General features: G+C 42.3%; 1 protein-coding gene across 1 annotated transcript; it reads right to left on the reverse strand.

The window, feature by feature from the left end:
* Window positions 1-1,329: 1,329 nt before the first annotated feature.
* cass4 (Cas scaffold protein family member 4) lies at window positions 1,330-27,898 on the reverse strand. Its single transcript, XM_062987202.1, has 8 exons — window positions 27,893-27,898; window positions 12,051-12,398; window positions 10,091-10,192; window positions 7,234-8,514; window positions 5,871-5,960; window positions 3,867-3,953; window positions 2,474-2,557; window positions 1,330-1,728 (listed from the first exon to the last, which is right to left on the reverse strand). The coding sequence occupies exons 1-8, from the start codon at window positions 27,896-27,898 to the stop codon at window positions 1,330-1,332; spliced, it is 2,397 nt and encodes a 798-aa protein (XP_062843272.1).

Genomic DNA, 27,898 nt, shown 5'->3' on the forward strand with positions numbered 1-27,898 from the left:
TGGTATTGATCTATGCTTCATGTGCTACCAATAAAATATGTTATGTTAATGATTTTAAATATGTTTATGATTTTAATTTAGACATTTAACCACTTACACAGAAACGTAGCCCAGGTCTAGTGCATACAGGACTGCTGTTTTAATAGTTTGCACAAGTGTGAATACTTCATTTATTAACTGCTTTGACAGAGCACCTGATAAAATACCACTGGCTATATAAAACAATCATACACTATATGGCCAAAAAGTGAACACCTGACCATGAGTTTCTACACTTACTGTCATCAGCACTTACCACATAGAAGCAATTTGTAGTTCTACAATTACTGACTGAAGTCCATCTGTTTCTCTGCATACTTTGGTAGCCTGCTTTCACCCTGTTCTTCAAACCACAGAGCAGGTATTATTTAGGTGGTGGATCATTCTCAGCACTGCAGTGACACTGACATGGTGGTGGTGTGTTAGTGTGTGTTGTGCTGGTATGAGTGGATCAGACACAGACATGCTGATGGAGTTTTTAAACACCTCACTGTCACTGCTGGACTGAGAATAGTCCACCAACCAAAAACATCCAGCCAACAGCGACCACTGTGACCACTGATGAAGGTCTATAAGATGACCCATTTATTGAGTTAACTCAAACAGCAGCAATAGATGAGCGATCGTCTCTGACTTCACATCTACTAGGTGGACCAACTAGGTAGGAGTGTGTAATAGAGTGGACACGGTATTTAAAAACTCCAGTAGCGCTGCTGTGTCTGATTCATGTCAGTGTCACTGCAGTGCTGAGAATGATCCACCACCCAAATAATACCTGCTCTGTGGTGGTCCTGGGAGAGTCCTGACCATTGAAGAACAGCATGAGAGGGGGCTAACAAAGCATGCAGAGAAACAGATAAACTACAGTCAGTAATTGTAGAACTACAAAGTGCTTCTATATGGTAAGTGGAGCTGATAAAATGGAAAGTGAGTGTAGAAAGAAGGAGGTGGTTTTAATGTTATGGTTGATCGGTATATATATAGATGCATTCCACAGGATTTTGGAGTGTGAATCTGTGTCCATGATGCTGATTGATGGGGTTGAGGTCAGAGCTTCAACCTTGTCAAATAGACCCAATTATTGTTGTTGTTTCAAAATTAAAAGCGTATAATGTATTTTATATATTTAAGTTAGTAAGGGGTGTGGCTAAAATACTTGAACTCAGTGGATTTAGGGGCATCCACATTCTTTTGGCCATATAGTGCAAGTCATATATAGCTAGTATTGTTAAATAACATTAGCAGACACACACAGGTGCACATGATCATAATGTCATCCATCCAAACACCTCAAACTTCCAGAGACATGCGAAAATGTTGCGCCTTCTGAGCCAGTTCCTTGGCAAAGTCCTGAGCTTCCTGGACAGCACCTTTATCAGGAAAGTGCAACGCTGCTTTCTTAGTGGCCACAGCCAGTTGCTTGAGCAGGGCACAGAGGTGGTTGCTCTTGCACAAAAGTTCCTGTCCGTCCTGCCTCCTCTGGGCTTCGGTACAAAGCGTGTTTATGAGTCTTTGGCCGACCATGATCACCAGCTTACTGTGAGATATAAAGTTTTCAGGTGGCTGCCCCTCTTCCAGACTGTTCACGTACACGCTGATGGCTTTTTTAATGGCTCCGAAGTACAAGCGGCAGTGGTCTGAGATGTGGGACTTGCTGCAGGCAGGACTGGTAGTCTCTGGTTTGGCATCCTGAAGAAGAAGAAGTCAAAAATTAGTGATCAACTAACTGAGATACAGTTGCTTCATTTTATGATTACATTTACATTTTCAGCATTTAGCAGACACTTTTATCCAAAGCGACTTACACAATGAGCAATTGAGGGTTAAGGGCCTTGCTCAAGAACCCAACAGTGGCAACTTGGTGGTGGCGGGGCTTGAACCGGCAACCTTCTGTTTACTAGTCCAGTACCTTAACCACTGAGCTATACAGTTGCCTTGCCTGACAATGTGCTTTGGGTAATGGTCTTGCTGAAAGACAGACTTCCCTCCCAGTTTAAGTTTTTCAGCGGGGGGTATTTCTCTTCTGTTCAATTTTGATTTATAGATATATAAATAAAAACCCTTTTTATACTTTGCATGTGCAATCTACAGACATAATTTGGGGAATAAATACTTATAAGCCTTTGTCCCTTCCGATACAATTGCTACAGCTGATCATTCGTTTGCATATTCAATTTGGCTTAGTTTTTACACCTTCCTCATGCAACCCTCCTATTAATCTGGGATTGGAACCGGCACAAGGGTGCACTGATGTGTCCTCCCAATAAGGAGGTTCACGTAATGCCATACGCCTTCGTATATGTGAGCCGAGCCCAGGATTCCAACCCCGAAGGCACTGCAGTTACCAGTAAAAAAAGGGTCAATCGCAAATATAAGCATTACAGCAGCGTTGCAAACCTTCTAGAATTATAACCTGAGAACGTGAGATCAGTACCTGTTTCTCAGGATCTTCTTTCTTTTCCGGTTTTACTGTGTCTTTTTCCTCCTTCTGTTGTTGCTTTCCAAACACTGGTAAAGTCTGGAACAATCATAGTAACACATATTAAAAAACTGAATCATTTATTTAAGCAGATCGATCTATCTGGAGTTAATCGATAGTGCATGCTACATTATACACAGTACTGTACATACACTGGCCCTTCTGATTCTGATCAACCAAGCAATTTACTACTAAACAGACTAAAATTCACATCTTTATTTATCACATTAGATACAAGCATGATGAAATCCACACAAAAAAATCATCATCATCATCATTACGGTGGCAACAAGGCAAGCAAAGCAGCCCAGGCATCTCTGTCCCTTGCAACTTCAACCAGCTCCTCCAGAGGGATGGGATCCCTAGACGTTCTTAGGCCAGCCGGGAGATATAATCCCTCCAGCCTCCTTTCCTTCGATTGTGCCTGGTATTCCTTCAGTGGGAGGCATCCAGGAGGCCTCCTTATTAGATGCCCGAACCACCTCAACTGGCTCCTCATCACGCAAAGGAGCAGTGGTTTTACTCCAAGCTTCCCCTGGATCGCTGCGCTCCTTACCCCATCTCAGAGAGTATGCCCAACAACCCGCCAGAGAAAACGAATTCCGGCTGCTTGGATCTCATTCTTTTGGTCATTACCCAGAGCTCATGGGTGAGGATAGGTGAGGATTGGATATGTTATGGGTCGCCACACTGATCATTTTGGTCTGCATACCCAGACATCCCAGGTTGCAAAAACGAATTTCAGGGAGGTACCCCCGGACCCGGAACTCAACCCCCCAAGCCCCCAAAAAAAAAAAAAAAAAAAAAAAGCTAAAAAACCTCTCTCGCACACACCAAAGGATATGGGTGATAACAGAACTTTTAGGAGCTGCTAACTGAGCTACTAAACTAACTGTTGGCGTCACAAACACATTAATGTGTACTACATAGTGCACTAGATAGTGTGAAAGATAATAGATTAATGTTCCCTACATAGTGCACTAGAAAGTAATACTAGATGATGATTTGTGTTCCTTACATAGTGCACTAGATAGTGTATTACATAATTAATTATGTTCCCTACATAGTGCACTAGATTGTATATTAGACAATTGATTTATGTTCCCTACACAGTGCACTAGATTGTATATTGCGTGTGTGTGCGCACGCTCTTGGCCGCTCGTTCTAGATTCCGGGAGATTTTATCTGACTTGCGTGCATCAGGGAGCCGCTATGTATATGCGGGAGACTTGATATGTCTGCATACCTGATTTGGTACAGTTTTAACACCGGACGCTCTTCCTGACGCAACCCATAAGAGCAGCTATACAAGCTTTCTAGAGCTGACGTGAGAACCTGAGATTGGTACCTGTTTTTCAGCGTTGTCATCTTTTTTGTCCAGTTTTATGCTGTCTTTTGCTTTCTTCAGTTGTTGCTTTCCAAAGCATGGTAAAGTCTAGAACAGACAATGTTAAAAATGTGAAACAACAAGAATTTTGCTTGACAGTGTTAAAGTGAGCTTATTCCAGTAGCTCCTTCATTTATGGCTTCAACATCCTTCCCTCCATTAGGTAGACTTTAACAAGGTTTGGGGAGTGTGGCTGTGGGAATGTGTGCCCATTCAGTCATACGATATTTAAACAAGAAGGCCTGGCTCACAACTGACATTCCAGTTCATGTGGGTTGACGTCAAGATCACGTGCAGGCCACTGGAGTTCCTGCACACCAACCTTGCATCACATCAAATTGTGTATTTATATATCCCAGGTGGTGCAATCAACCTGGCCGGGCATCCCAACAGGCACAGCTGGTTGTACCCACGATCTGTAGTTTAAAAAATCTACAGTGCCAACAGCACCCCCTTGTGGAGAAGCTTCTGCCTGCTAAATATAAGCATACCTAAGTATATACACTGATCAGCCATAACATTAAACCACCTCCTTGTTTCTACACTCACTGTCCATTTTATCAGCTCCACTTACCACATAGAAGCACTTTGTAGTTCTACAATTACTGACTGTAGTCCATCTGTTTCTCTGCATGCTTTGTTAGCCCCCTTTCATGCTGTTCTTTAATGGTCAGGACCCCCACAGGACCACTACAGAGCAGGTATTATTTGGGTGATGGATCATTCTCAGCACTGCAGTAAGACTGACATGGTGGTGGTGTGTTAGTGTGTGTTGTGCTGGTATGAGTAAATAAGACAGCAGCGCTGATGGAGTTTTTAAATCACTGCTGGACTGAGAATAGTCCACCAACCAAAAATACATCCAGCCAACAACGCCTTGTGGGCAGCGTCCTGTGATCACTGATGAAGGTTTAGGAGATGACCGACTCAAACAGCAGCGTATAGATGAGCGATCAGCTCTGACTTTACATCTACAAGGTGGACCAACTAGGTAGGAGTGTCTAATAGAGTGGACAGTGAGTGGACACGGTATTTAAAAACTCCAGCAGCGCTGCTGTGTCTGATCCACTCATACCAGCACAACACACACTAACACACCACCACCATGTCAGTGTCACTGCAGTGCTGAGAATGATCCACCACCCAAATAATACCTGCTCTGTGGTGGTCCTGTGGGGGTCCTGACCGTTGAAGAACAGGGTGAAAGCAGGGTAAAAAAGTATGTAGAGAAACAGATGGACTACAGTCAGTAATTGTAGAACTTCAAAGTGCTTCTACATGGTAAGTGAAGCTGATACAATTATTATCTCAAATGTTATCATCACACTTGTACATTTCTCTTCCCTTTTTGGTCGTATTTTTACGTCTACTAAAAAGCACAACCTTTTATGCTTGCATGTCTTAATCTATTAAATGCCTCTTTTCATCTGAATTTAATCCCTTCTTTCCTTCTCCTTTCATCTTAGATGACAAAATCCGGCACAATACTTTGCTTATATAAATACAGCAACATGAATAGGTCTATTTTATTCGGCATATCTCAAACAACTGAGGTGAGGGAGTGCTACAAAGCTCAAGCTAATTTATCTTTTGTGATTTGGAATAAGAATATGTTTTATTTATTATTACTGTTAGATCTAATGAATACACCGATGAGGCATAACATTATGACCACTGACGGGTGAAGTGAATAACACAGTTGATGCACAACAGGGTCATGGGCAGCCAAGGCTCTTATGCACGTGGGGAGCCAAGGCTGGTCCGTGTGGTCCGATCCAACTGTAGCTGAAATTGCTGAAGAAGTTAATGCTGGTTCTGATAGAAAGGTGTCAGAATACAGTGTGGGGCAGCAAAAGGGGGACCAACACAATATTAGGAAAGTGGTCATAATGTTATGCCTTATTGGTGTAAAATATCTATAGTTCACATGTGGACCATACTTTACAAGCCTTCAAGAATTATTACCTGAGAACCTGAGATCAATGCTTGTTTTTCAGTGTCTTCTTTTCTGTCTTTTGCTTTCCTCTGTTGTTGCTGTTCAAACTCTGGTAAAGTCTAGAACAAATCATGTTAACAGGCATTAAAAAGGGAACTCAGTAACATCTAAGCAAACAGATCAGGCTTAAGTAGAGTACAGTGGCCTTTTAGTGATTTATTTATTAATTTTATTTTTTTTTTAATGTATTTTCTCCCTATTTTCCTCCAGATTTAGAGCACTCAATTTTTGTCCTTCGCTGCTGAGAAATACCAGATTGCATCCAAGGAGAGCATGTCGCTGTACACGCCCTCCTCTTCTCACCCCTGCATTCTGCACCAGGTTCTTTACACAGCGTATGAAGACCCACCCACCCACACATAGTCCGGCCCTCACCCTGCAGATACAGTGGCCAATTAGTGTCTGCTGCAGGCACTGCCAATTATGCCCACCAGATGGCGCCCAGCCGACCGGTGGCAACACAGTTTCGAAACGAGGAGTTCAGAAACTCGGTGCTGGTGTGCTAGCGGAATAAATTAAATACTAATCCTATTACTGATCAATGAGGTCTCAAGTGGTGCAGCAGTAAATTACCCTAACCCACTTTTGCTGGAATCTAGGGTTCCAATCTAGGTTCTGGCTTCTACATAAAGACAAGATTGTCTACATCTTTGGGGATTGGCCCAGGCCATGTGTTAGACTGACGTCCAGTCCCGGGTGTCTTGCTGCATTATGGCCAGTGATTCCCCCAAAAAAACAGACCCACTCAAATCAAATGAAAATACATTTGTTAAATAATTGTTACAGTCTTTGGACTGTGGCAGCAAACCGGAGACCCATGAGATCCATGCAGATGTCGGGCGAACATGCAAACTCCAAACAGAAGGGACCCAGAATGCTCCATCTGGGAATTGAACCCAGGATCTTCATGCTGTGAGGCGACAGTGCTACCCACTTAGCCACTGTGCCACCTGTGTGGAGTTTGCATGTTCCTCCCGTGTCTGTGTGTGTTTTCTCCGAGAGCTCCGGTTTCCTCCCACAGTCCAAAGACATGCAGTCAAGGCTTACTGGAGATACAAAATTGACTGGTGACCTGTCCAGGGTGTTTCCTACTTTCTGCCCAGTGAATTGCACCCACTGCCACCCTGACCAAGATAATGCAGTGGTAAAACAGACAGTGAATGAATGAACGTTTGGTGGATTTGATGCAACCCACATACAAATAGGGTGTGTGCCATACAAAGCTCAAGCTATTTCATGCTTCCTGATGCTGTACGACCATGCAATTAATCAAACCTGGTGTAGTTTGTTTTTCATACTGGTAGCTTGATACTTTAACTAATTAAGGCTCACCTGAAGCTGTACGTAATCGTAATCTCCGTCCTTATCCTTTGGCAAATTATTCCTTCCAAGGCTTTTCCTCACATCTGGCGGACTGGCGCTCTTTAGCGACTCCGGCTCTTTTGATGTGTTTTTAAACAGAAGCTTGCTGTTAGCATTGACGATGGACACCAGCCGCTTCACATCTTCAGGTATCATCCGAGCCACGGTGACAAAGCGCTCCAGCTGATCTGGAGTCTGTGGCTGCTTGAGATCCTGAGCCAGAACATCCAGAGGCCAGCCCAAGCAACCCAGATCATCCACAGATTTCTGTAGTATCAGTCCTGAATCCTCAACAGTGGAGAGCTGCTTCTGAAGCCTGGACTGCAAATTGGAGTCGGTCAGCCGCTGAGCATTGCCTCTGACATCCAGAGCGAAGTTAAGAAAGCCGGTGACAGAGTGTGCTACGTCCTCAGAGGCTGCTCGAATCTCCTGGAGATGCTTGCCCAGGTGTTCCCGGCTCCTCCAGCGACTGCTCACGAATTCCATGAGCTTGGGCACGGCCCGACACACTGCCTCCTGGAGTTCCAAAAGACGTTGCGTCGCTTCCTCCTGGGAGAGCGTGATCTCTTTTAGCGGCTCCGGAGAAGGCGAGCTTAACATCATGGAGTCGCAGGAGCTTCTGGAAGAGCCGGAGGAGCTGGAGGAGGTGGACACGGTGGAAATCCGTTGGCTGCCGGCGACCGACAAACCTCTAAACTTCTCCACTTCATTCTCGATGATGGTGGCCTCTCTGTCACGTAGTTGTCTGTTCCTGGTCCACGACGGACGCCCACGAGGATAATCAGGTCTTAGTCCATGCTTACCCCGGTATTCCAAAGGTTCTACAGCCTTTTCTGATTCGGACAGGTTTACAGTTTGCTGTATTGGCATGGGTTGTCTACAAGGTGGTACATCATAGATGCTTTCAGCATTTGGTTTGATGGTGTTTGTCTTTTGTTGCGCTGTCACACTACATTGTGGGATATCGTAGAGAGACGTGGTGGTTGCTGTAGACCAAACACGTGCTGGAATGGTATCATAGATATGGTTGTCCGAATTAACACCTTTAGATGGCAGAGTGCAGTAGGGTTGTTGGTCAGGTTTGTTGGTGGGAATTTCTGGTACCGTGGGAATATCATATATCCATTCAGACTTGCGTGGAATGGGCATAGTACTGTAGCCACTAGAAAGCTTTTGGCAAAGCTTGGTGGTGGAAGGCGAAGGGATATCGTAATTCGGATCACTTGAAGCTAACGTTGGTACATTGTAGACCTGTAGAACATTAGAATATTAAACATTGGACTTGCATAACATGCTGTATAAGGAATATTAAGGTGTGCTGATAAAAATAATCAACAATTGGGTGGTTTATTAGGGTTGTTATCCCTTCCTATTTTCCCTTGTCTGTTAGCATAATACATAAAGGAATGGTTTTACTATTATCTATACAAACAGTGTTTCTCCAGAGCTTCCTGTCTTCCTTTGTGAATGTGTCCAAAATAGAGCTTCAGTTATTTGAGCTTTGAGTCAGAGTTAAGGGCTTTGGTCAAGGATCTATTTGTTTGTCTTTTTGTTAAACAAGGGACTCTAAAAAGTCTCCGTTAGCACCAAACTTCAAAGGCATCAATGGTCATCCTGCCCTGCATTTTTATTGTCCAGCTTTTACATCCATAAGAACCTGGATCTTCTCCATCAATGGTATAGTCACTGGTCTGTCCTGTTGTCAAGACTTAAGAAGCCACATGTTTTTGGACATTTACTAGTCTACATTGTCGTGGAAAAATAGGATCAGATGATAAATAAAAACTAAGATTACAGCTGACTGGATAGGAGAATTTATTGGCACGATCGTGGGTTCTTACAGCAGTGGAATAGCTGAGGAACAAAAAACAGAACTGTGGGCCTTTCTTTATACTGCTCTGGTCACATCACATTGGGTGTTGGACTTTGGAACCTCCATTCTGTGCTAACTGTTGTTTCTTATGTGCTAATAACATTTTACAACAGCTTGTATTGTACAGTGTTGCTTATCTCAAGCAACCACTTAATATCTAATAATAATAATAATATTATTATAATAACAATATCTCATTTTCTCCCATAACAATACACAACAAAGTAGGGGATACATTTCAGCTGGATAAACCTAAGAATTTACTGCTCAAGCTTGAATCAGCTTGAATTTAACATTTACTGTTAGACTGTCTAGTTTTATTTGTTTATTACTTAGATTCATTTATTGATAGAACATCTATCAAATAGGTCCTTGTGAATTATCATCTACGTTAAAAATGAAACTAAATAGCGTACTAGAACCAACAATACCAAGACCTAGCCAATTAAAATCAATGCTGTGGTGTAAGTACTGTAGTTTTGTATGTTATATTGCAATATGTTGCTTAAAGGTAACCGTGGATCTTATTATTGTAGATATTGACCCCTGCCCCGGTTGAGGAGAGCGAACTGACACGCCCCCTCCGACACGTGAGCAGCAGCCGACTGCATCTTTTCACACGCACCAGGCGAGTTCATATGCGATCAGCCTTGTGCACGGAGAGCCACACCCTGATCGCATTATTCCTCAACTCTGTGCAGACACCATCAATCAGCCAGCAGAGGTCATAACTGCATCAGCTATCCGGCTCCCTCCCTGGATGAACAACAGCCAAACGTTGTTCATGCAGCCGCCCAGCCCAGCCGGATGGCAGAGCTGAGATTCGATACGATGTATTTGAAATCCCAGCTCTGGTGTGCTAGCATGAGCGGCCTAATTGTAGATATTAAAATAAAAAAACAATCATGAAATGGTTATTATACAGTATAATGAATATAAATATCCTTTACGTACGTTACTTTGATGTGGGGTGCGCTTGCTCTTCAACATTTCAAATTTCTGAAGGTCAGCAGGCAACATCAGGGACGGTTTTCGCTCCATAGGTCGTGGAGAATGCTGTTCATCAACGGGTACAAATAATTGTATAACTATCTGAATATGGGTTTTAATTTAATACAATTATGTAATAATAACAAATGAACTTACCACATATAAGGATCCTTTCCTTGGAATATCATACACATTTGAATTGGGACTGAAGGAACCACATGCCACCTTTAAAATAAATAAATAAATAAATAATGATTTTAATCTCATAAACTTCGTATCACTTTTAACAGGTAGCCCTATCAGGAACTGTTCTGGCCAGACAACATGAGCTTGGTATGTCTGCCCAATTATCTCAGTTCTCAAATAAAAACCATAAAACACCTTAACTGGAAGAGAACTACTGTAAAGGTTAACATTACTGCCTGAAGCAGGAGGAAAAATCCTCAACACATGGGCTTACAAGTCCTGCCCTTAGCTGACACCTCTCTTTTACTCTTTTTCCCCCCTCCTGATTAGCGTTAGCAGTGTCTGAAGTCTGTCCTTTTGTTATTTTACAGGGTCGTAAAGATTCTTAAGCGAAGGTAGAGCCAAAGCATCTGCTACTGCTTTAGCCAGCAGGCCATACTGTGACTGGGTGTTAAATGTTCTGCATAATACATCTAAATAACCATTTGCGCTATATGCGAAGTCAGATATAAATGAGTCAGCCATACTGTCTCTAGAACATACAGTTTGTAGAAGGTGGAAGGACACAAAAGTACCAGGAGAAAATCCCATTAGAATAAAGACTGTTAGTCCTTGTAGATCATGACTAGATTGGGTTGATTTGTCCTTGGTTCTTGTTTTTTTTTTTATTAATGTATTGACAAATTCTGCCAAATGCTTGACATCCAAAAGCCAGAGTCTAGCACACGGGGGTTCATCTGCTACTATCACACGTCCACCAGCCACCAGGGGCACTATATACGCTGATCAGCCATAACATTAAAACCACCTCCTTGCTTCTACACTCACTGTCCATTTTATCAGCTCCACTTACCATAAAGAAGAACTTTGTAGTTCTACAATAACTGACTGTAGTCCATCTGTTCCTCTACACACTTTTTTAGCCTGCTTTTACCCTGTTCTTCCATGGTCAGGACCCCAACAGGACCACCATTATTAAGGTGGTGGATCATTCTCAGCACTGCAGTGAGACTGACATGGTGGTGGTGTGTTAGTGTGTGTTGTACCGGTATGAGTGGATCAGACACAGCAGCGCTGCTGGAGTTTTTAAATACCGTGTCCACTCACTGTCCACTCTATTAGACACTCCTACCTAGTTGGTCTACCTTGTAGATGTAAAGTCGGAGACGATCGCTCATCTATTGCTGCTGTTTGAGTTGGTCATCTTGTAGACCTTCATCAGGGCACTGATGGCTGGATATTTTTGGTTGGTGGATTATTCTCAGTCCAGCAGTGACAGTGAGGTGTTTAAAAACGTCATCAGCGCTGCTGTGTCTGATCCACTCATACCAGCACAACACACACTAACACACCACCACCATGTCAGTGTCACTGCAGTGCTGAGAATGATCCACCACCTTAATAATACCTGCTGTACCTGTAGTGGTCCTGTTGGCGTCCTGACCATTGAAGAACAGCATGAAAGGGAGCTAACCAAGCATGCAGAGAAACAGATAGACTACAGTCAGTCATTGTAGAACTACAAAGTGCTTTATATGGTTAGTGAAGCCAATAAAATGAACAATTTGTGTAGAAACAAGGAGGTGGTTTTAATGCCAGTCAATATCTTCAAAATCATCATCAAAACAGTAATTCTGTAAGCCTTGAGAACAGTGTGGTTGTCACCTGTCTGTATTTAGATCTGATCATATCTCAAACTCACATTATCTTGACTTTAAAAAAACGGCAGGACACCCACCCTTTTTGAGGTATTGCTTTTCTCCAGTGTGTTTGCCTGTTGTGTAGATGGCACCTTACAGAACCGGTTCATGACCTCATAAATTTGGCCGCTCTCTAAAGTCTGTTGTACCTTGGGGGTTTCGTAAATGTTCTGGTTACTGAGAGCAAGTCTTCCAGTCTCGACCTTCGAGAGCAGCCGCAGCCGATTGGCCGGAGCCAGGCCCTCCCGGCCGTCAAAGGAGCACCTCCACCAGCCCTCGCTGCCCTCCACGGTCCGCTCTAGAACCGTAACAACGTCGCCTTTGTGAAAAGCCAGCTCATCTGGGCTTTCAGCTGTGTTGTCGAAGAGAGCTTTGGCCAAAGTGGTCTGTAAAGAAAACGTGACAGCAGTTATAGTCACAATACAAAACGAAAAAAAATAAATACACAGAGCTCAGGGGGAGGTTAGTGCTTTCCCGAAGTAGCAACTCGTACAAAATGTCTTTGTGTAAGAATAGGCGCAGGCACTGTTGGTTGATGAATGGAATGTCAATGATGGTGTTCCCTAGATTCTTTGTGTATAGAAACCTCATAAGTGAAGTCATAGCAGCGTAATCCAGTGTGTAATCCTTCCTGTGAGAGCAAAATGCCAAATCAGGTCTGGTGTAGTGTGGGCATTTCATTCATACACTTATTTACATGTGACTGCATTATACAGCGCAAAAACCTAGACCACACTTATTCACACCTTGGAAAATCTTGGATCCTTATCTTATATCTAGGGCCCTACTACATTTCATGGACCTTGTTTTTTTAGAAAGCCACATTGCACGGCAGTCTTTACATTACACTCAAATTAGAGGCAAGAAAATGAATCTGTATCCTGGCTGTCCTCCCTCAGGCACAGCCAACTGTGTCTGTAGAGAATCCAACCAGGCCAGTAGCACAGCTGATACTCAAACTCAGATCTGTGGGGTGGTAGGCTGTTGCCCATCACTGACATGTAATGCCAATTATCCAGGTGCGGTGCACTACAATGACTAGGAGCAAGTCCAAACATGCTGGAATATGGAGCCACGGTAAGTGATTGAGGACTGCAGGGTTTTTCTTTAATTAAATAATAGAATAAACGGAAGCTATAATACACAGCACAGCCAACCTTAATGGTTGAATGTAAACCTAAAACATCCAGCGACGGTGCAGGGCTACGTCTCAAATCCGTGTTTTGACACACTCCCCTCTGCGTCCACAAAACTGGTTGGGAGTTTTCCATACTCAGAGTAGTGTAGTAGTACTGTAGAGTAGTACCTCGACATCTGACAATTTGACTAACCAATTGCTAACTGAATTGCCGTAGGATCGCTAGGAATGCACTTGAATGCTACACGAATGACAAATGTTAAATCACTAAACACAAACCTTAAGGTAGGGCATTAATTATATAGCCCTTAGGTGTAAATGATTGGGCAAATGGGTAAGTGTGTGATACCCTGTGATGGATCATTGTATTTCCAGAAACCCTAATCATCATCAAGTAGTTATTAAGGATCAATAAATAAAAGACCCCCACCTGCTGGAGTACTTGGAGAAAACACAAACACACACAGTGAGAATTCCACATAAGGATAGTGATAGCCTAGTAGGTAGAGCTGTGGGTTACAAACTAAAAGGTTGTAAGTTTGAATCCCAGCTCTGTCGTGCCATGTAGCTACTGTTGGACTCTTGAGCAAGGCCCTTTAGACTCTCAGCTTCAGGGGCACCGTTCAATGGCTGACCCTGCGCTTAGACTCCAGCTTCCAAACAATTTTACAACTGTGTAGTTCTACAATTACTGATTGTAGTCCATCTGTTTCTCTGCATGCTTTGTTAGCCCCCTTTCATGCTGTTCTTCAATGGTCAGGACCCCCACAGGACCACTACAGAGCAGGTATTATTTGGGTGGTGGGTCATTCTCAGCACTGCAGTGACACTGACATGGTGGTGGTGTGTTAGTGTGTGTTGTGCTGGTATGAGTGGATCAGACACAGCAGCACTGCTGGAGTTTTTAAACACCTCACTGTCACTGCTGGACTGAGAATAATCTACCACCCAAAAATATCCAGCCAACAGCGCCCCGTGGGCAGCGTCCTGTGACCATTGATGAAGGTCTAGAAAATGACCGACTCAAACAGCAGCAATAGATGACTGATCGTGTCTGACTTTACATCTACAAGGTGGACCAACTAAATAGGAGTGGTCAGCACAACACACACTAACACACCACCACCATGGTCAGTGTCACTGCAGTGCTGAGAATGATCCACCACCCAAGTAATACCTACTCTGTGGTGGTCCTGTGGGTGTCCTGACCATAAAAGGACAGGGTGAAAGCTGGTTAAAAAAGCATGCACAGAAATAGATGGAGTACAGTCAGTAATTGTAGAACTACAAAGTGCTTCTATATGGTAAGTGGAGCTCATTCAGTTCCTTTTTAGGGTTTCCTTTCATAACGTTGATCATATTGCACAAGACCTTGCCTAGCAACACAGACTAGAAAGCTCTAAATAGACTGTGACCTTTGTCAGATATATTGTCAAATTCTGACTAAAACCACTGACCTCACCCTCCTGTCAAAGCAACATTTAATTATATCTCCGAAACCCCCCCAACCCTCACTATAGAGAAAACCAAGCCGAAGCACGCCACACTACATCAGTGATTAACACTGTTGTCTGTCCTTTCATGTCAACGACTATAGCATTTCCTGAGGGATGAGGGTTTGTACTTCACAAATGCACCACAGCACCTGCAAAAGCTAAATACAGAACAAGCACATGCTGGCTGCAATGTGTAGGGTCAACCTTGTCCCTGAGCACACGGACACACAGACACATGCGCGTGGACACACACACTTGTGCATGCACTCCATGTGTTTAGGGTTATGCTGGGTAGCATCATACACTCCATCAAAGAGGAATAATCAGATGAAGAATAGAAGAATGTCTTTATTTGTCATTTATACACATAAACATGTACAGAGCCATAGTACGGCACCACTGGAGCGGGGCTCGGCACGGTGGCTAAGTGGGTAGCACTGTCGCCTCACAGCAAGAAGGTCCTGGGTTCGATCCCCAGGTGGGGCGGTCCGGGTCCTTTCTGTGTGGAGTTTGCATGTTCTCCCCGTGTCCGCGTGGGTTTCCTCCAGGTGCTCCGGTTTCCTCCCACAGTCCAAAGACGTGCAAGTGAGGTGAATTGGAGATACTAAATTGTCCATGACTGTGTTTGATATAACCTTGTGAACTGATCAATCTTGTGTAATGAGTAACCACCGATCCTGTCATGAATGTAACCAAAGAGTGTAACACATGACGTTAAAACCCTAATAGCAGTCAGGGTTAAGAGCCTTGCTCAAGGGCCCAGCAGTGGCTGCACAGCAGAGCCTGGATTTGAACTGACAATCCTCCGACTAATAGCCCAAAGCTCTACCCACTAGGCTACCACTGTCCCTTATCAGTTATATACTATTAAAACATACATATACTATACAAGAATGCCCTCATTCCTTAATCATTACGTGTAAACACGGAATTGATTTTGCAATCCAGAAGCATTAGTCAGTCAATGTCTTTATAGAAGTAAAGCCGGAAGCAAAATTTGCAATGTGTTAATAAGCAGTTATTTTTGACCATAAGGAAGCAGGTCACTTTCTAAAAATATAAGCATCGAAATAGTTTGGCTAGTTTGTAGGATCTTGTTTGACTCAAATAATGCAAATAATAATTCTCAGCTTGTTTTGGACATAATGTTTATGTGGTAGTGACCTTTATATGGTGTGTATGTATATATATATATATATATATATATATATATATATTATTTTAGCCTGCTTTTACCCTGTTCTTCAATTGGATCAGACACAGCAGCGCTGCTGGAGTTTCTACACACCGTGTCCACTCACTGTCCACTCTATTAGACACTCCTACCTAGTTGGTCCACCTTGTAGATGTAAAGTCAGAGATGATCGCTCATCTATTGCTGCTGTTTGAGTCGGTCATCTTCTAGACCTTCATCAGTGGTCACAGGACGCTGCCCACGGGGCGCTGTTGGCTGGATGTTTTTGGTTGGTGGACTATTCTCAGTCCAGCAGTGACAATGAGGTGTTTAAAAACTCCATCAGCATTGCTGTGTCTGATCCACCACCATGTCAGTGTCACTGCAGTGCTGAGAATGATCCACCACCTAAATAATACCTGCTCTGTAGTGGTCCTGTGGGGGTCCTGACCTTTGAAGGACAGCATGAAAGCATGCTTTAAAAGTATGTAGAGAAACAGATGGACTACAGTCAGTAATTGTAGAACTACAAAGTGCTTCTATATGGCAAGTGGAGCTGATAAAATGGACAGTGAGTGTAGAGTATGGTATATATACTGTATATATATATATATATATATATATACCAACGAGGCATAACATTATGACCACCGACAGGTGAAGTGAATAACACTGACTATCTCTTCATCACGTGTATTACAAGTTAGACAATTTTAAGCTCATCAAACCATTCCTTTGAGAATCAGGTAGAATGGTTTTCTCACTTAAAATGAGCTGTAGCTGTTATAGACGCAAAGGGGTGGGTGTGGATTCCAATGGCAGTGAACTTCAGTGACTCTTCACACTGTATATAAACACCATGCTTATCTCTGTATTCATTGTAAGCACATGCCTTTGACCTCATGCTATGTGACCGATCGGTCTGAAGCTCCTCGTGTGCAACCGTTTTGGACGTGACGACTCGTCCTATCCTCACCCCGCACGCACGGCTGCCTTCCTTCCTCAGTCCTCAGCCTACCGCCGATAAGGCCGGCCGCTGGCGCGGCCATAAATAGAGCCGGCCTTCTCTTTCTGAATCATGGCTGACAATGGCTCTATTGAGTACTCGTGGCTGACAGAGAGGCACCTGTTGCAATCCACCGCCTTTAATGTGCTAACCACAACAGCCACACTGCTACACTGACTCATAGAGCGAAGGGTGAGAAAAGCACATGATAACCACCAAAACATGAGAATGGGCAAAACTTTAAGAGCGCCTATGAGTTGGATTTGTACAGACTTGATTCTATTGCTTCGTGGTCATCCTTCACAAACATGGCATGTTATGGGTACACTTTTGTGGAATAACATATTACATACATAACAGGGTCAAAAGTAAGTAGACAATTGACCATGAAGCTGTAAGAATACCCTTTACCTAGGGCCCTACTAATTTCAGGGACCTCATTTTTCAAAAATCACAGATAAAAGTCATTAAATTACACTCATAAACTGAATGCTAGAATAAACGGAAGCTACAATACACAGCACAGCCTAGCTTAACGGTTGAATGTAAACCTAAAACAACCAGCGATGGTCCGAGGCTCCGGCCCAAATACGAAAATACTCGACCATGTTTTGACCCCCCCCCCCCCCCTTTAGCTGCTTTAGACTTCAACATGTTGGATATTTTGACTAAGCGATTACTAACTGAATTGCCGTAGGATCGCTAGGACAAGCTTCAGGTACAGCTACGGTTTTAGGTCTTGAAGCATATATGTTATTTTTTTTTATCTCATGATCTCAAGATAACAAAAGTCTTATTAAGTGATGAGCACGTTTGAAATTATCTAGCAATGATAAGCAATTTACTTTGATCATCCATGATCAAAGTAAAAATGAATGTGTGGATCGATTATGTGATGTACAGAACACAGACAGGCGATGCATTTGGTCACCATGTATTTGGTAACAATGTTGTTATCTGGAGATCATGAGGGAAAAAAATGGTGGTGAAAGGCCCTGCCTAATTTGAGCCTTTCCCATGTAATATACAATTTGCTCTGAAATTTAAAATGTAAGGTTTGTGTTTAGCGATTTATCGTTTTTCATTCGCATAGCATTCAAGTGCATCATGTTTACTGGTTAATTTGCGTGTAAGGAGTTTTTAAAGAAAGAAACTACACAGAGATGATCACGTGTGTAGAGAAGCACACTTTGCTATTGATTATGGAATCCACAAAGGGACGAAATGCACTCAATACGTAAACACATACGGTTCCAGCATTGTCAGCACAGGACACCACAGAAAAGTCTGTTACTGCATGTTCTCTCCGTGTCTGCGTGGGTTTTCTCCGGGTGCTCCGGTTTCCTCCCACAGTCCAAAAACATGCAAGTGAGGTGAATTGGAGGCACTAAAAATTGTCCATGACCGTGTTTGATATAACCTTGAGAAGTGACGAATCTTGTGTAATGAGTGACTACTGTTCCTGTCATGAATGTAACCAAAGTGTAAAACATGACGTTAAAATCCTAATAAACAAACAAACAAACGAAAGTCTGTTACTCTAGCAATCCTACGGCAATTCAGTTGGCAATCGGTTAGTCACGACACGACTTAGGTAACTGAGAGTCAAAACACAGACAAGTATTTTCAAACATGAAGAAGCCTCGTACCGACGCTGAATGTTCTAGGTTTACATTCAACCATTAAGGTAGGCTGTGTTGTGTATTGTAGCTTCTATTTATACTATCATTCAATTTATTATATATTATTCAAAGTGTTATTTAATGACTGCCGTGAAATCTGTAATTTTTGAAAAATGTAGTCCGTGAAATTAAGCACATTTTCCTGTGAGTTTAGTAGGGCCATGAGCACGGTCCTTAACCCTCAATTGCAAACCTGTATTCTGTCATAACTGTTTGAATAAAGGCGTGGAACACTTGGAACACTTTATATATTTGTTTCCAGTTCACAGGCACTTAAATATGAGCATTACAAGCTGATGGTACACGTATGATCTACACTCAGCAACTGCCTCTATGGCATATAGAAGTGTTTTCAACCGTGCGTATATACAACGCACACGTGTCCTCACTACGCCTGCTGCTGACTGTACGCGTTTCTAAATCTGTCTGCGTACATCTACCATCAGAAACATGGACAGGTTCAGCTGTGAGCTGCTACGATCCCTGCACATGTCTGTTTGCAGGGATCAGATCCAGACAGCTGGCCCGAGCTTTCTCTCGACAGCTGTCTCTCTGACGCATGTGGTCAAATAACTGTTACAGCGTTCATAACAAGAAACCTCTGCTCATGATATCATGCATCGTCACAAATATTCTCCTTTGATCTACTGTACTCATATAGCTTAATGACAGGTTACAGGCTTTTGTATTGCAGTGGCTTACCACAGTCTGTTTGTTTATTAGGATTTTAACGTCATGTTTTACACTTGGTTACATTCACGACAGGACAGGCAGTCATTAGACTGTGGGAGGAAACCGGAGCTCCTGGAGGAAACCCACGCAGACACAGGGAGAACACGCAAACTCCACAAAGAAAGGACTTGGATCGCTCCACCTGGGAATCAAACCCAGGACCTTCTTGCTGTGAGGTGACAGTACCCACCGAGCCACCCACAAAAGATATTAACAATATTAGATTTTCAGTATATGGGCAAAAGTACATAGACACTCCTAATATTTACTGAGTTTAGTTGTATCACATCTGTTCACATCTGTTACTAAGAGGTATATGAAATCAAATATGTAAATTAAAACAATATGCTTCCACCTTTCTCCTTTACACAAAGTTCTGCTATTTTTATTTCATGTATTTCCCCCCCTTTGCCAGTCCCACTGCTGGTGACCCCAACTGGGTCTGAGGAGGGTATATTTGCCTAATTTACGCTCCCCCCAATGCGTGCACAGTCCAACGACCCCTTCGTATTCGCCCATACTTCAGTGGATTAGCGTGTGAGATTAGTTTTGCACATGCACCAGCTCCTAACACGAAAGGCCTGAGCATACTTCACACGGAGACGGCGTTCGCCTGGCTTCGGCGACCAATGTGACGTAATTGCGGAGAAAGCGAACAACCACGGACGTCACGCAGAGGCTTCGCTCGCCTTGTCACGCACATGAAAGCTGGGAACGACACTCTGCGACAACGTCTGCGATTGGTCAGTAATTCATCAACATCTGTGATCGTCCATACTGAACAGTACGCAGGAGCGGGTAGTGTGTCCGAATACGTAGTATTTATTAAACACTACGCGAAAAGCACCTGGAGTGGTGTGCTAGCGGAATATCTCTCTACGCCACCTGGTTTGACGAATTTGGTGTGAAGAAACTCTGAAGGCCTGCACCCTATTGAACACCTTTCCAATGAACAGGACAGACTTTTTCATCCAACATGGGTGTCCGACCTCATAAATGACCGAGCGAGCCCAAAAAATCATGTGAAACCCCTTTCCAAAAAAATGGAGGCTGTTAAAACAAGGAATGTAGACTCCTAGTCTGCATTCCTTATCTCTACACTCATTAAAAATGGCTCATGGCACTGTGTTTTAAAAAGAGAAAGTGAACTAAGAAGAGGCCTGAGCATACTTCACACGGAGACAGCGTTCGCCTGGCTTCGGCGACCAATGTGACGGAGAAAGCGAACAACCACGGACGTCACGCAGAGGCTTCGCTCGCCTTGCGTGACGTCTGCGATTGGTCAGTAATTCATCAACATCTGTGATCGTCCATACTGAACAGTACGCAGGAGCGGGTAGTGTGTCCGAATACGTAGTATTTATTAAACACTACGCGAAAAGCACCTGGAGTGGTGTGCTAGCGGAATATCTCTCTACGCCACCTGGTTTGACGAATTTGGTGTGAAGAAACTCTGAAGGCCTGCACCCTATTGAACACCTTTCCAATGAACAGGACAGACTTTTTCATCCAACATGGGTGTCCGACCTCATAAATGACCGAGCGAGCCCAAAAAATCATGTGAAACCCCTTTCCAAAAAAATGGAGGCTGTTAAAACAAGGAATGTAGACTCCTAGTCTGCATTCCTTATCTCTACACTCATTAAAAATGGCTCATGGCACTGTGTTTTAAAAAGAGAAAGTGAACTAAGAAGGGATGATTCCTGTGGGATGGATACCTCCCGAATTTAATTTGACCTCTGGCCTTGGGCAGGGTCAGCTAAACTCTAGCTATGGTAGAACAATAAGCCAATATAATCTAAGTGCTGGGCAATAAACATGCAAAACGATATACAGATAATCTGAGGAACCTTAACAATGCTAAGGAGGAGGTGCGTGGATGAAAGCCTGTGGCCCCTTTAGGCCCCGTTGTGTCTGTGTTACTTGCCCTCCTCAGCTGCCCTGGTATTTCCTGTCTCTAAACTATGACATATATCATATGTACACACGATTTTTCTCAGAGACTGCTTCCTGGACTCTGTCTCTTCGCAATGCTCTGTTGATTTAACGGAAGTAAATAAGATTGACTGTGTTTAACAACAGTGTTTAGATGGTCCATCGGCAAATTAGCTTGATGGACCTCCCATACATATTTAAAAGGAGACAGATCGAGACTACAGGCAGGCCGGTCAAGCACACACACTCTATGAAGCAAAGTTTGGTATTGTCTTCATGATGGCTTCACATTTACATTTTCTGTATTTAGCAGACGTCTTTATCCAAAGTGACTTACATTACTGTTACAGTATACAGTCTAAAACAATTAAATGTTAAGGACCTTGATCAAGGGCCCAACAGCAGCAACCTGTCAGTGATGGGGCTTGAACCAGTGACATTCTGATTACTAGTCCAGTACCTTAACCACTAGGCTATGTCTTTCACCTTTGGCTGATCAGCCATAATATTAAAACCACCTCCTTGTTTCTACACTCACTGTCCATTTTATCAGCTCCACTTACCACATAGAAGCACTTTGTAGTTCTACAATTACTAACTGTAGTCTATCTGTTTCTCTGCATGCTTTGTTAGCCCCCTTTCATGCTGTTCTTCAATGGTCAGGACCCCCACAGGACCCCCACAGGACCACTACAGAGCAGGTATTATTTGGGTGGTGGATGATTCTCAGCACTGCAGTGACACTGACATGGTGGTGGTGTGTTAGTGTGTGTTGTGCTGGTATGAGTGGATCAGACACAGACATGCTGATGGAGTTTTTAAACACCTCACTGTCATCGCTGGACTGAGAATAGTCCACCAACCAAAAACATCCAGCCAACAGCGACCACTGTGACCAATATAAGATGACCCATCTATTGAGATAACTCAAACAGCAGCAGCAGATGAGCGATCGTCTCTGACTTTACATCTACAAGGTGGACCAACTAGGTAGGAGTGTCTTATAGAGTGGACAGTAAGTGGACACGGTATTTAAAAACTCCAGCAGCGCTGCTGTGTCTGATCCACTCATACCAGCACAACACACACTAACACACCACCACCATGTCAGTGTCACTGCAGTGCTGAGAATGATCCACCACCTAAATAATACCTGCTCTGTGGGGGTCGTGACCATTGAAGAACAGGGTGAAAACAGGCTAAAAAGGTATGTAGAGAAACATATGGACTACAGTCAGTAATTGTAGAACTACAAAGTGCTTCTATATGGTAAGTGGAGCTGGTCCACATACCAGACTTGGCACAGTTTTAACACAGAACACCCTTTCTGATACAGCCCTCCTGTTTCTATCCGGGCTTGGGACCAGCACTTAAAGTGCACTGACAATATGGTTCACTAATGTCCATGCAGACGCCAACCGGCCAAAAGCAACGCCGAGATTAAAACCCTGGATCCCTAGATCTCATCGGCAGTGGGCTGGCGTACTGTAGTGCTGCACCACCCGAGCATCCGCTTAATATTATATTTGATGTAATAGTTGAATGTAAACCTAAGACATTCAGTGACAGTCTCAAAGATTGACACTCCTCCTTCTGCGTCGTCAGAATTGGGAGTTTTCCAGACTCAGTTGCTGCTTTAGTCTAAGCGGTTGCTAACTGAATTGCCGTAGGATTGCTAGGACCGCCTTAGAGTGCAAATTAATCAGTAAACGTGAGGCAGTTAAATGTTACGCAAATGAAAAATTGCTTAACACAATTTCGAATTTGGCAGCAAATTGCATATATTATACGGAAGCGGCTCGTTTCGCAGCCCGTGAGAATTATGTAGGGCCTTAATTATATGTTACTGACCACAGACAGATATTAAATGAACGCCTTCTTCTTCCAAAGAAGCTTATCGTTTTTTTCTCTCTTTGCGGTTTAGCTTTAAAGTACATTTCCTGGACTCTACCACCTTCCGCTATTGCTCTGCTCTGCCCTTGCCTCAGTGCTAACCCCTTCCTGAAAGCATGCTCTCCACAACACACCATGCTTGTACTAATATCAAAACCACAAATATAGTCGTCTGTGAAAGGCTGGTAAAGTCATACAAATTGCCCCACCAACACAGATAATGCTGCAGACAGTGGATGTTAAGACTTGTCTCGTTTAGTCATTCTATCCATTCGTCGCCTGTGCAGTAAGTCCAGTAGGTGGTTATGTGTTACAAACTGGTGTGAAAAATATCTGAGCTCACAAACCAAACTGTTAACCCATAAATGGAAGCTTTCTGACATCACAATGAGTGCATTTACATGCATAATAAATAGTTCGTAAGCAAATTACGTCATTTGCAATTAATAACAGTATAATAATATAGTAATAATAATACACAAAGTATGACCGTTATCAGATTTCATTAAGTCTACTGGGATTCATCTATAAGGATTGCTGCTACTTGCCTCTTTGCACCACAGTTATTTATTCTTTCATTTTGTGCAATATTTACACCCATATTATGACTGCTGCTTTCCACATTTATTTATTATTATGTTTTTTGTTCATTTTTGTACATCAACCCAACTCTGACTCAACTTTAAATGAAAACTATGCGGACACACCTTCTAATGGTGGAATCCAAGGGTTTCCAGCGCAACCATTAATTACAGGTTTTTAACCCCAGATTGCGAATTAGTGCCTGACCTGACAAATGCTCTGTAGATTGATTGGGCACAAATTTCCACAGACAATCTCCAAAATCTTGTGGAAAGCCTTCCCAGTAGAATAGAGGCTATTACACATTTTATTAATGCATGTGGTTTTTAAACAGTATGTACAAAAAGCTCATGGCCAGGGTGTCCGCATACTTTTGGCCACTGACATGTGAACAGCATGTCTCTTACAACTGGAGCCTATCCCAGCTTTTCAATGGGTGCAAGGCACACAGTAACACCCTGGACGGGGCGCCAGTCCATGGCAGGGCAGACACACATACACATACACGCACCCATTCACCTATAAGGCAATTCAGTGTCTCCAATTAACCTGACTGCATGTTTTTGGACTGTGGGAGGAAACCCAGGACCTTCTCGCTGTGAGGCAAAAAGTGCTACCCACTTAGCCACCGCGAAACCCAAATAACGCACTGAGCAGTTGAGAGAATACAGACTAATTTATCCGGTCTCATTATAGGACATTTAGCAAGGAAACAGCTGCCTGCTCCTGCTGTTCATCCCATATGGGACAAACAGGCAAGGAGACAGAAACTGAGACAAACATCTGGACACCCAGACACTCATACAGGAATCTGCTCAGACACAAATCACACCTCTGGCTGTAGAAGATTCCAGAATAGAAGAGAAAAAGCTAATAGAAAGGACTGTGCTGCTTTATAAGCTTAAATTAAATGGACAAACATGTGGCTACAGTGATTGAATAGAATAGAATAGAATAGAATAGAATAGAATAGAATAGAATGCCTTTATTTGTCATATATACATATACATGTGTACAGTACAATGAAATTCATTTTCTGCATATCCCAGGTTGTTTGGAAGCTGGGGTCAGAGCGCAGGGTCACCCATCGTACGGTGCCCCTGGAGCTGAAAGGGTTAAGGGCCTTGCTCAATGACCCAACAGTGGCTGTATAGCAAAGCTGGGATTCCAACTGGGCTACCGCTGTCCCTAAATCGCTAAATATCCGAGCAAAACTAGCCTTCAACTCAAAGAACACGTTCTACTGTCCGGTCTGCTCTACTGTAGAGACTCGTCTCTCTTAACTTCCACATTCACGAATTACGCAACCGTGATCAAATTCAGCCACTTCGCCTCCTCAGACCTCAGATCCCAGATCTCAGATCTCTCAGGCTCTGTCTACCATTCGACCCAGATGTCAGTTCGATACGTCCACACGTACGCAGATAACTTCACAGATTCGAGGGAAAAAAGCAGCCCATTAACAACACACGTAAATTCCCCTTCTCAGCACTGACTCTAGTTCTGGACAGGCGGTGTCATATTACCCCGCACAAGCACTGAACAGGGCTGGGGGGTTGAAAGGAGGTCAGTGGGGTGCATAAAAAAAGAGGAGAGCCCATGGAACATCTAAAGAGCAATATAGTACTAGCAGTTGGAGGTCCGTCTGGCAAAACGTGACCCCATAAAGGCGCAGGGTGAAGCAGCTACAATGGTGCGGTCAGTCCGCACGAATATGAATAGGTTTTATTGGTCAAGTCGGGTTCACAGATTGTCTTGGGACGTTTCTTTTTTTAGAAATAAAATTTAAATCCAAGGGGTAAGGGGGTAAGGGGCTTGTTTAGAGGTGCAACAGTGGCTCACTGAGAGTTCAGAGATGTGAAGTGAAATTTGTGGTCAGTAGCAAAAAAAACCTATAGTTTCTCATTGAAAAAAAGAACCAAGGCTCTTCCCTCCATTCTACTGCTTTTCTTACACACTTTATAGACAAAAGTATTAGGACACCCGTTATATACCCGTTAATTTGTGCTTTTCATCCACAACAATTGCTAACAAGTACAACCCCAAGCTTAAGCTGAACGCCCGAGATCTTCGATCCCTCATACGGCACTGCATCAATACTGCAATACGACACTCAACAGTAGCTGATATAACCACATGGGCAAGGGATTACTTTGTCAAAACTTACAAATGTATTACAAATGTCAAGGTCAATGTCAATGCCACTTAACACTTTACTGTGCAAAAAAGAAGCCCTATGTTAACCATGTCCAAAAGCGGTGTCGACTTCTCTTGGCTCAGAGGTATCTAGGATGGACCATCACACAGTGGAAATGTGTATTGTGGTCAGATGAATCAGCATTCCGGGTCGTTTGTGGAAAAAAATTGGACGCTGTGTGCTCCAGACCAAAGACGAAAAGGACCATCCAGACTGTTATCAGCAACAAGTCCAAAAGCCAGGGTCTGTCATGGTATGGGGCTGTGTCAGTGCCCTTGGCAAAAGTCACTTACACTTCTGTGATGGCAGCATTAATGCAGAAAAGTACCTTGAGATCTCAGAGCAACACGTGCTGCCTTCTCCTTTATGCAAGAAATCAGCTGCTACAGGAAACGTTACTGATATTGAAATTGGATAAAGAATCTGAATTGTGAATGAATTATTCTGTTTGAATATAGTCAATACTGGACTGGACATTTATATTTGTTTTTAATGAACAATTACATTGCATTTCCTTATTATTATTATTATTGTTATTTATTGTTATTATGCAGTCTTCTTCTTATTATTAATTTGTATTGTTATTATTATTATTAATTGTTATTATGTATTCTTATTATTAGTATTATTTATTTGTATTATCATCATTATTATTTATTGTTATGATGTATTCTTCTTCTTGATATCATTATTATTTATTATTATTAATTATTGTTATTATGTATTCTTCTTATTTATTATTATTTATTGTTATTATGTATTATTCTTATTATCATTATTTATTATTATTATTTATTGTTATTATGTATTCTTTTTCTTATTATCATTATTATTATTTATTGTTAATATGTATTATTCTTATTATTATCATTATTCTTATTATTATTTATTGTTATTATGTATTCTTATTATTATCATTATTTATTATTATTATTTATTGTTATTATGTATTCTTATTATTATTTATTGTTATTATGTATTCTTATTATTATTATTATTTATTTGTATTATTATTATTATTAATTATTGTTATTATGTATTCTTCTTATTATTATTCATTATTATTTATTGTTATTATGTATTCGTATTATTATCATCATTATCATTATTATTATTATTTATTTGTATTATTATTATTATTATTATTATTATTATTAATTATTGTGTGCTTCCTAATTATTATGACCTGGCAAGCAGACCAAAACTTCATCCAGGTAATTTCACAGGGTTCACAAACTTTTTCCTCAGAGTAGCAGAGTGAGTTCATACCCTCACACCCCAAATTGCCTGTTGTAAGAACAATCTATATACTACATAAAGTATATGGTCAAAAGTATGTAGACTCTTGACCATGAGCTTGTCGGACACCCCACCCCCTGTGGCTTTAACAGCCTCAACTCTATTGGGAAGATTGACCATTCAGCCAAATGAACAGCTGCATGATTTCATTTCCAATCGCTGTTCCAATTTATCCTAAAGGTGTTTAATTGGGTTGCGGGCAGAGCTCTATGCTGGCCACTAAAGATCCTGAACATTAAACTCATCAAACTATGTCTTTATAGAGCTTGCTTTGTGTACAGGCTCTTCCCTAAACTGTTGCCAAGCATACAAGTTGGAAGCATATAACCCAAACACCTGAAACACTCAAACTGCACATCTACAATTTATGAACAATTAAATGGTTACATTTGCGATCGCTGTTCCGATTCATCCCAAAGGTGTTTAATTGGGTTGAAGTCAGAGTTCTATGCTGGTCACTTCAGTTCCTAGGCATTAAATGAATCAAACTATGTCTTTATAGAGCTTGCTTTGTGTACATGGCCTTCCCTAAACTGTTGCTACAAAGTTGGAAGCATAGAACTTGAACAACTGAAACTCTCATGCATGTCTGCAGTTTTTAATATATAGTAGATGGCACATTTCATCAAGTGTCTATATAAAAGGGTTTGAATAGTAGCATAAAATACGTCAAATATTAAATTAATAACTTTGCTACATGAAATTGAAAGATCTAATAGAATAGATTAAGAATGTAAAGGACTTACCTCCAT

The sequence above is a fragment of the Trichomycterus rosablanca genome, chromosome 24 (assembly GCF_030014385.1).
Source record: "Trichomycterus rosablanca isolate fTriRos1 chromosome 24, fTriRos1.hap1, whole genome shotgun sequence".
In the NCBI taxonomy this organism is placed as follows: Eukaryota; Metazoa; Chordata; class Actinopteri; order Siluriformes; family Trichomycteridae; genus Trichomycterus; species Trichomycterus rosablanca.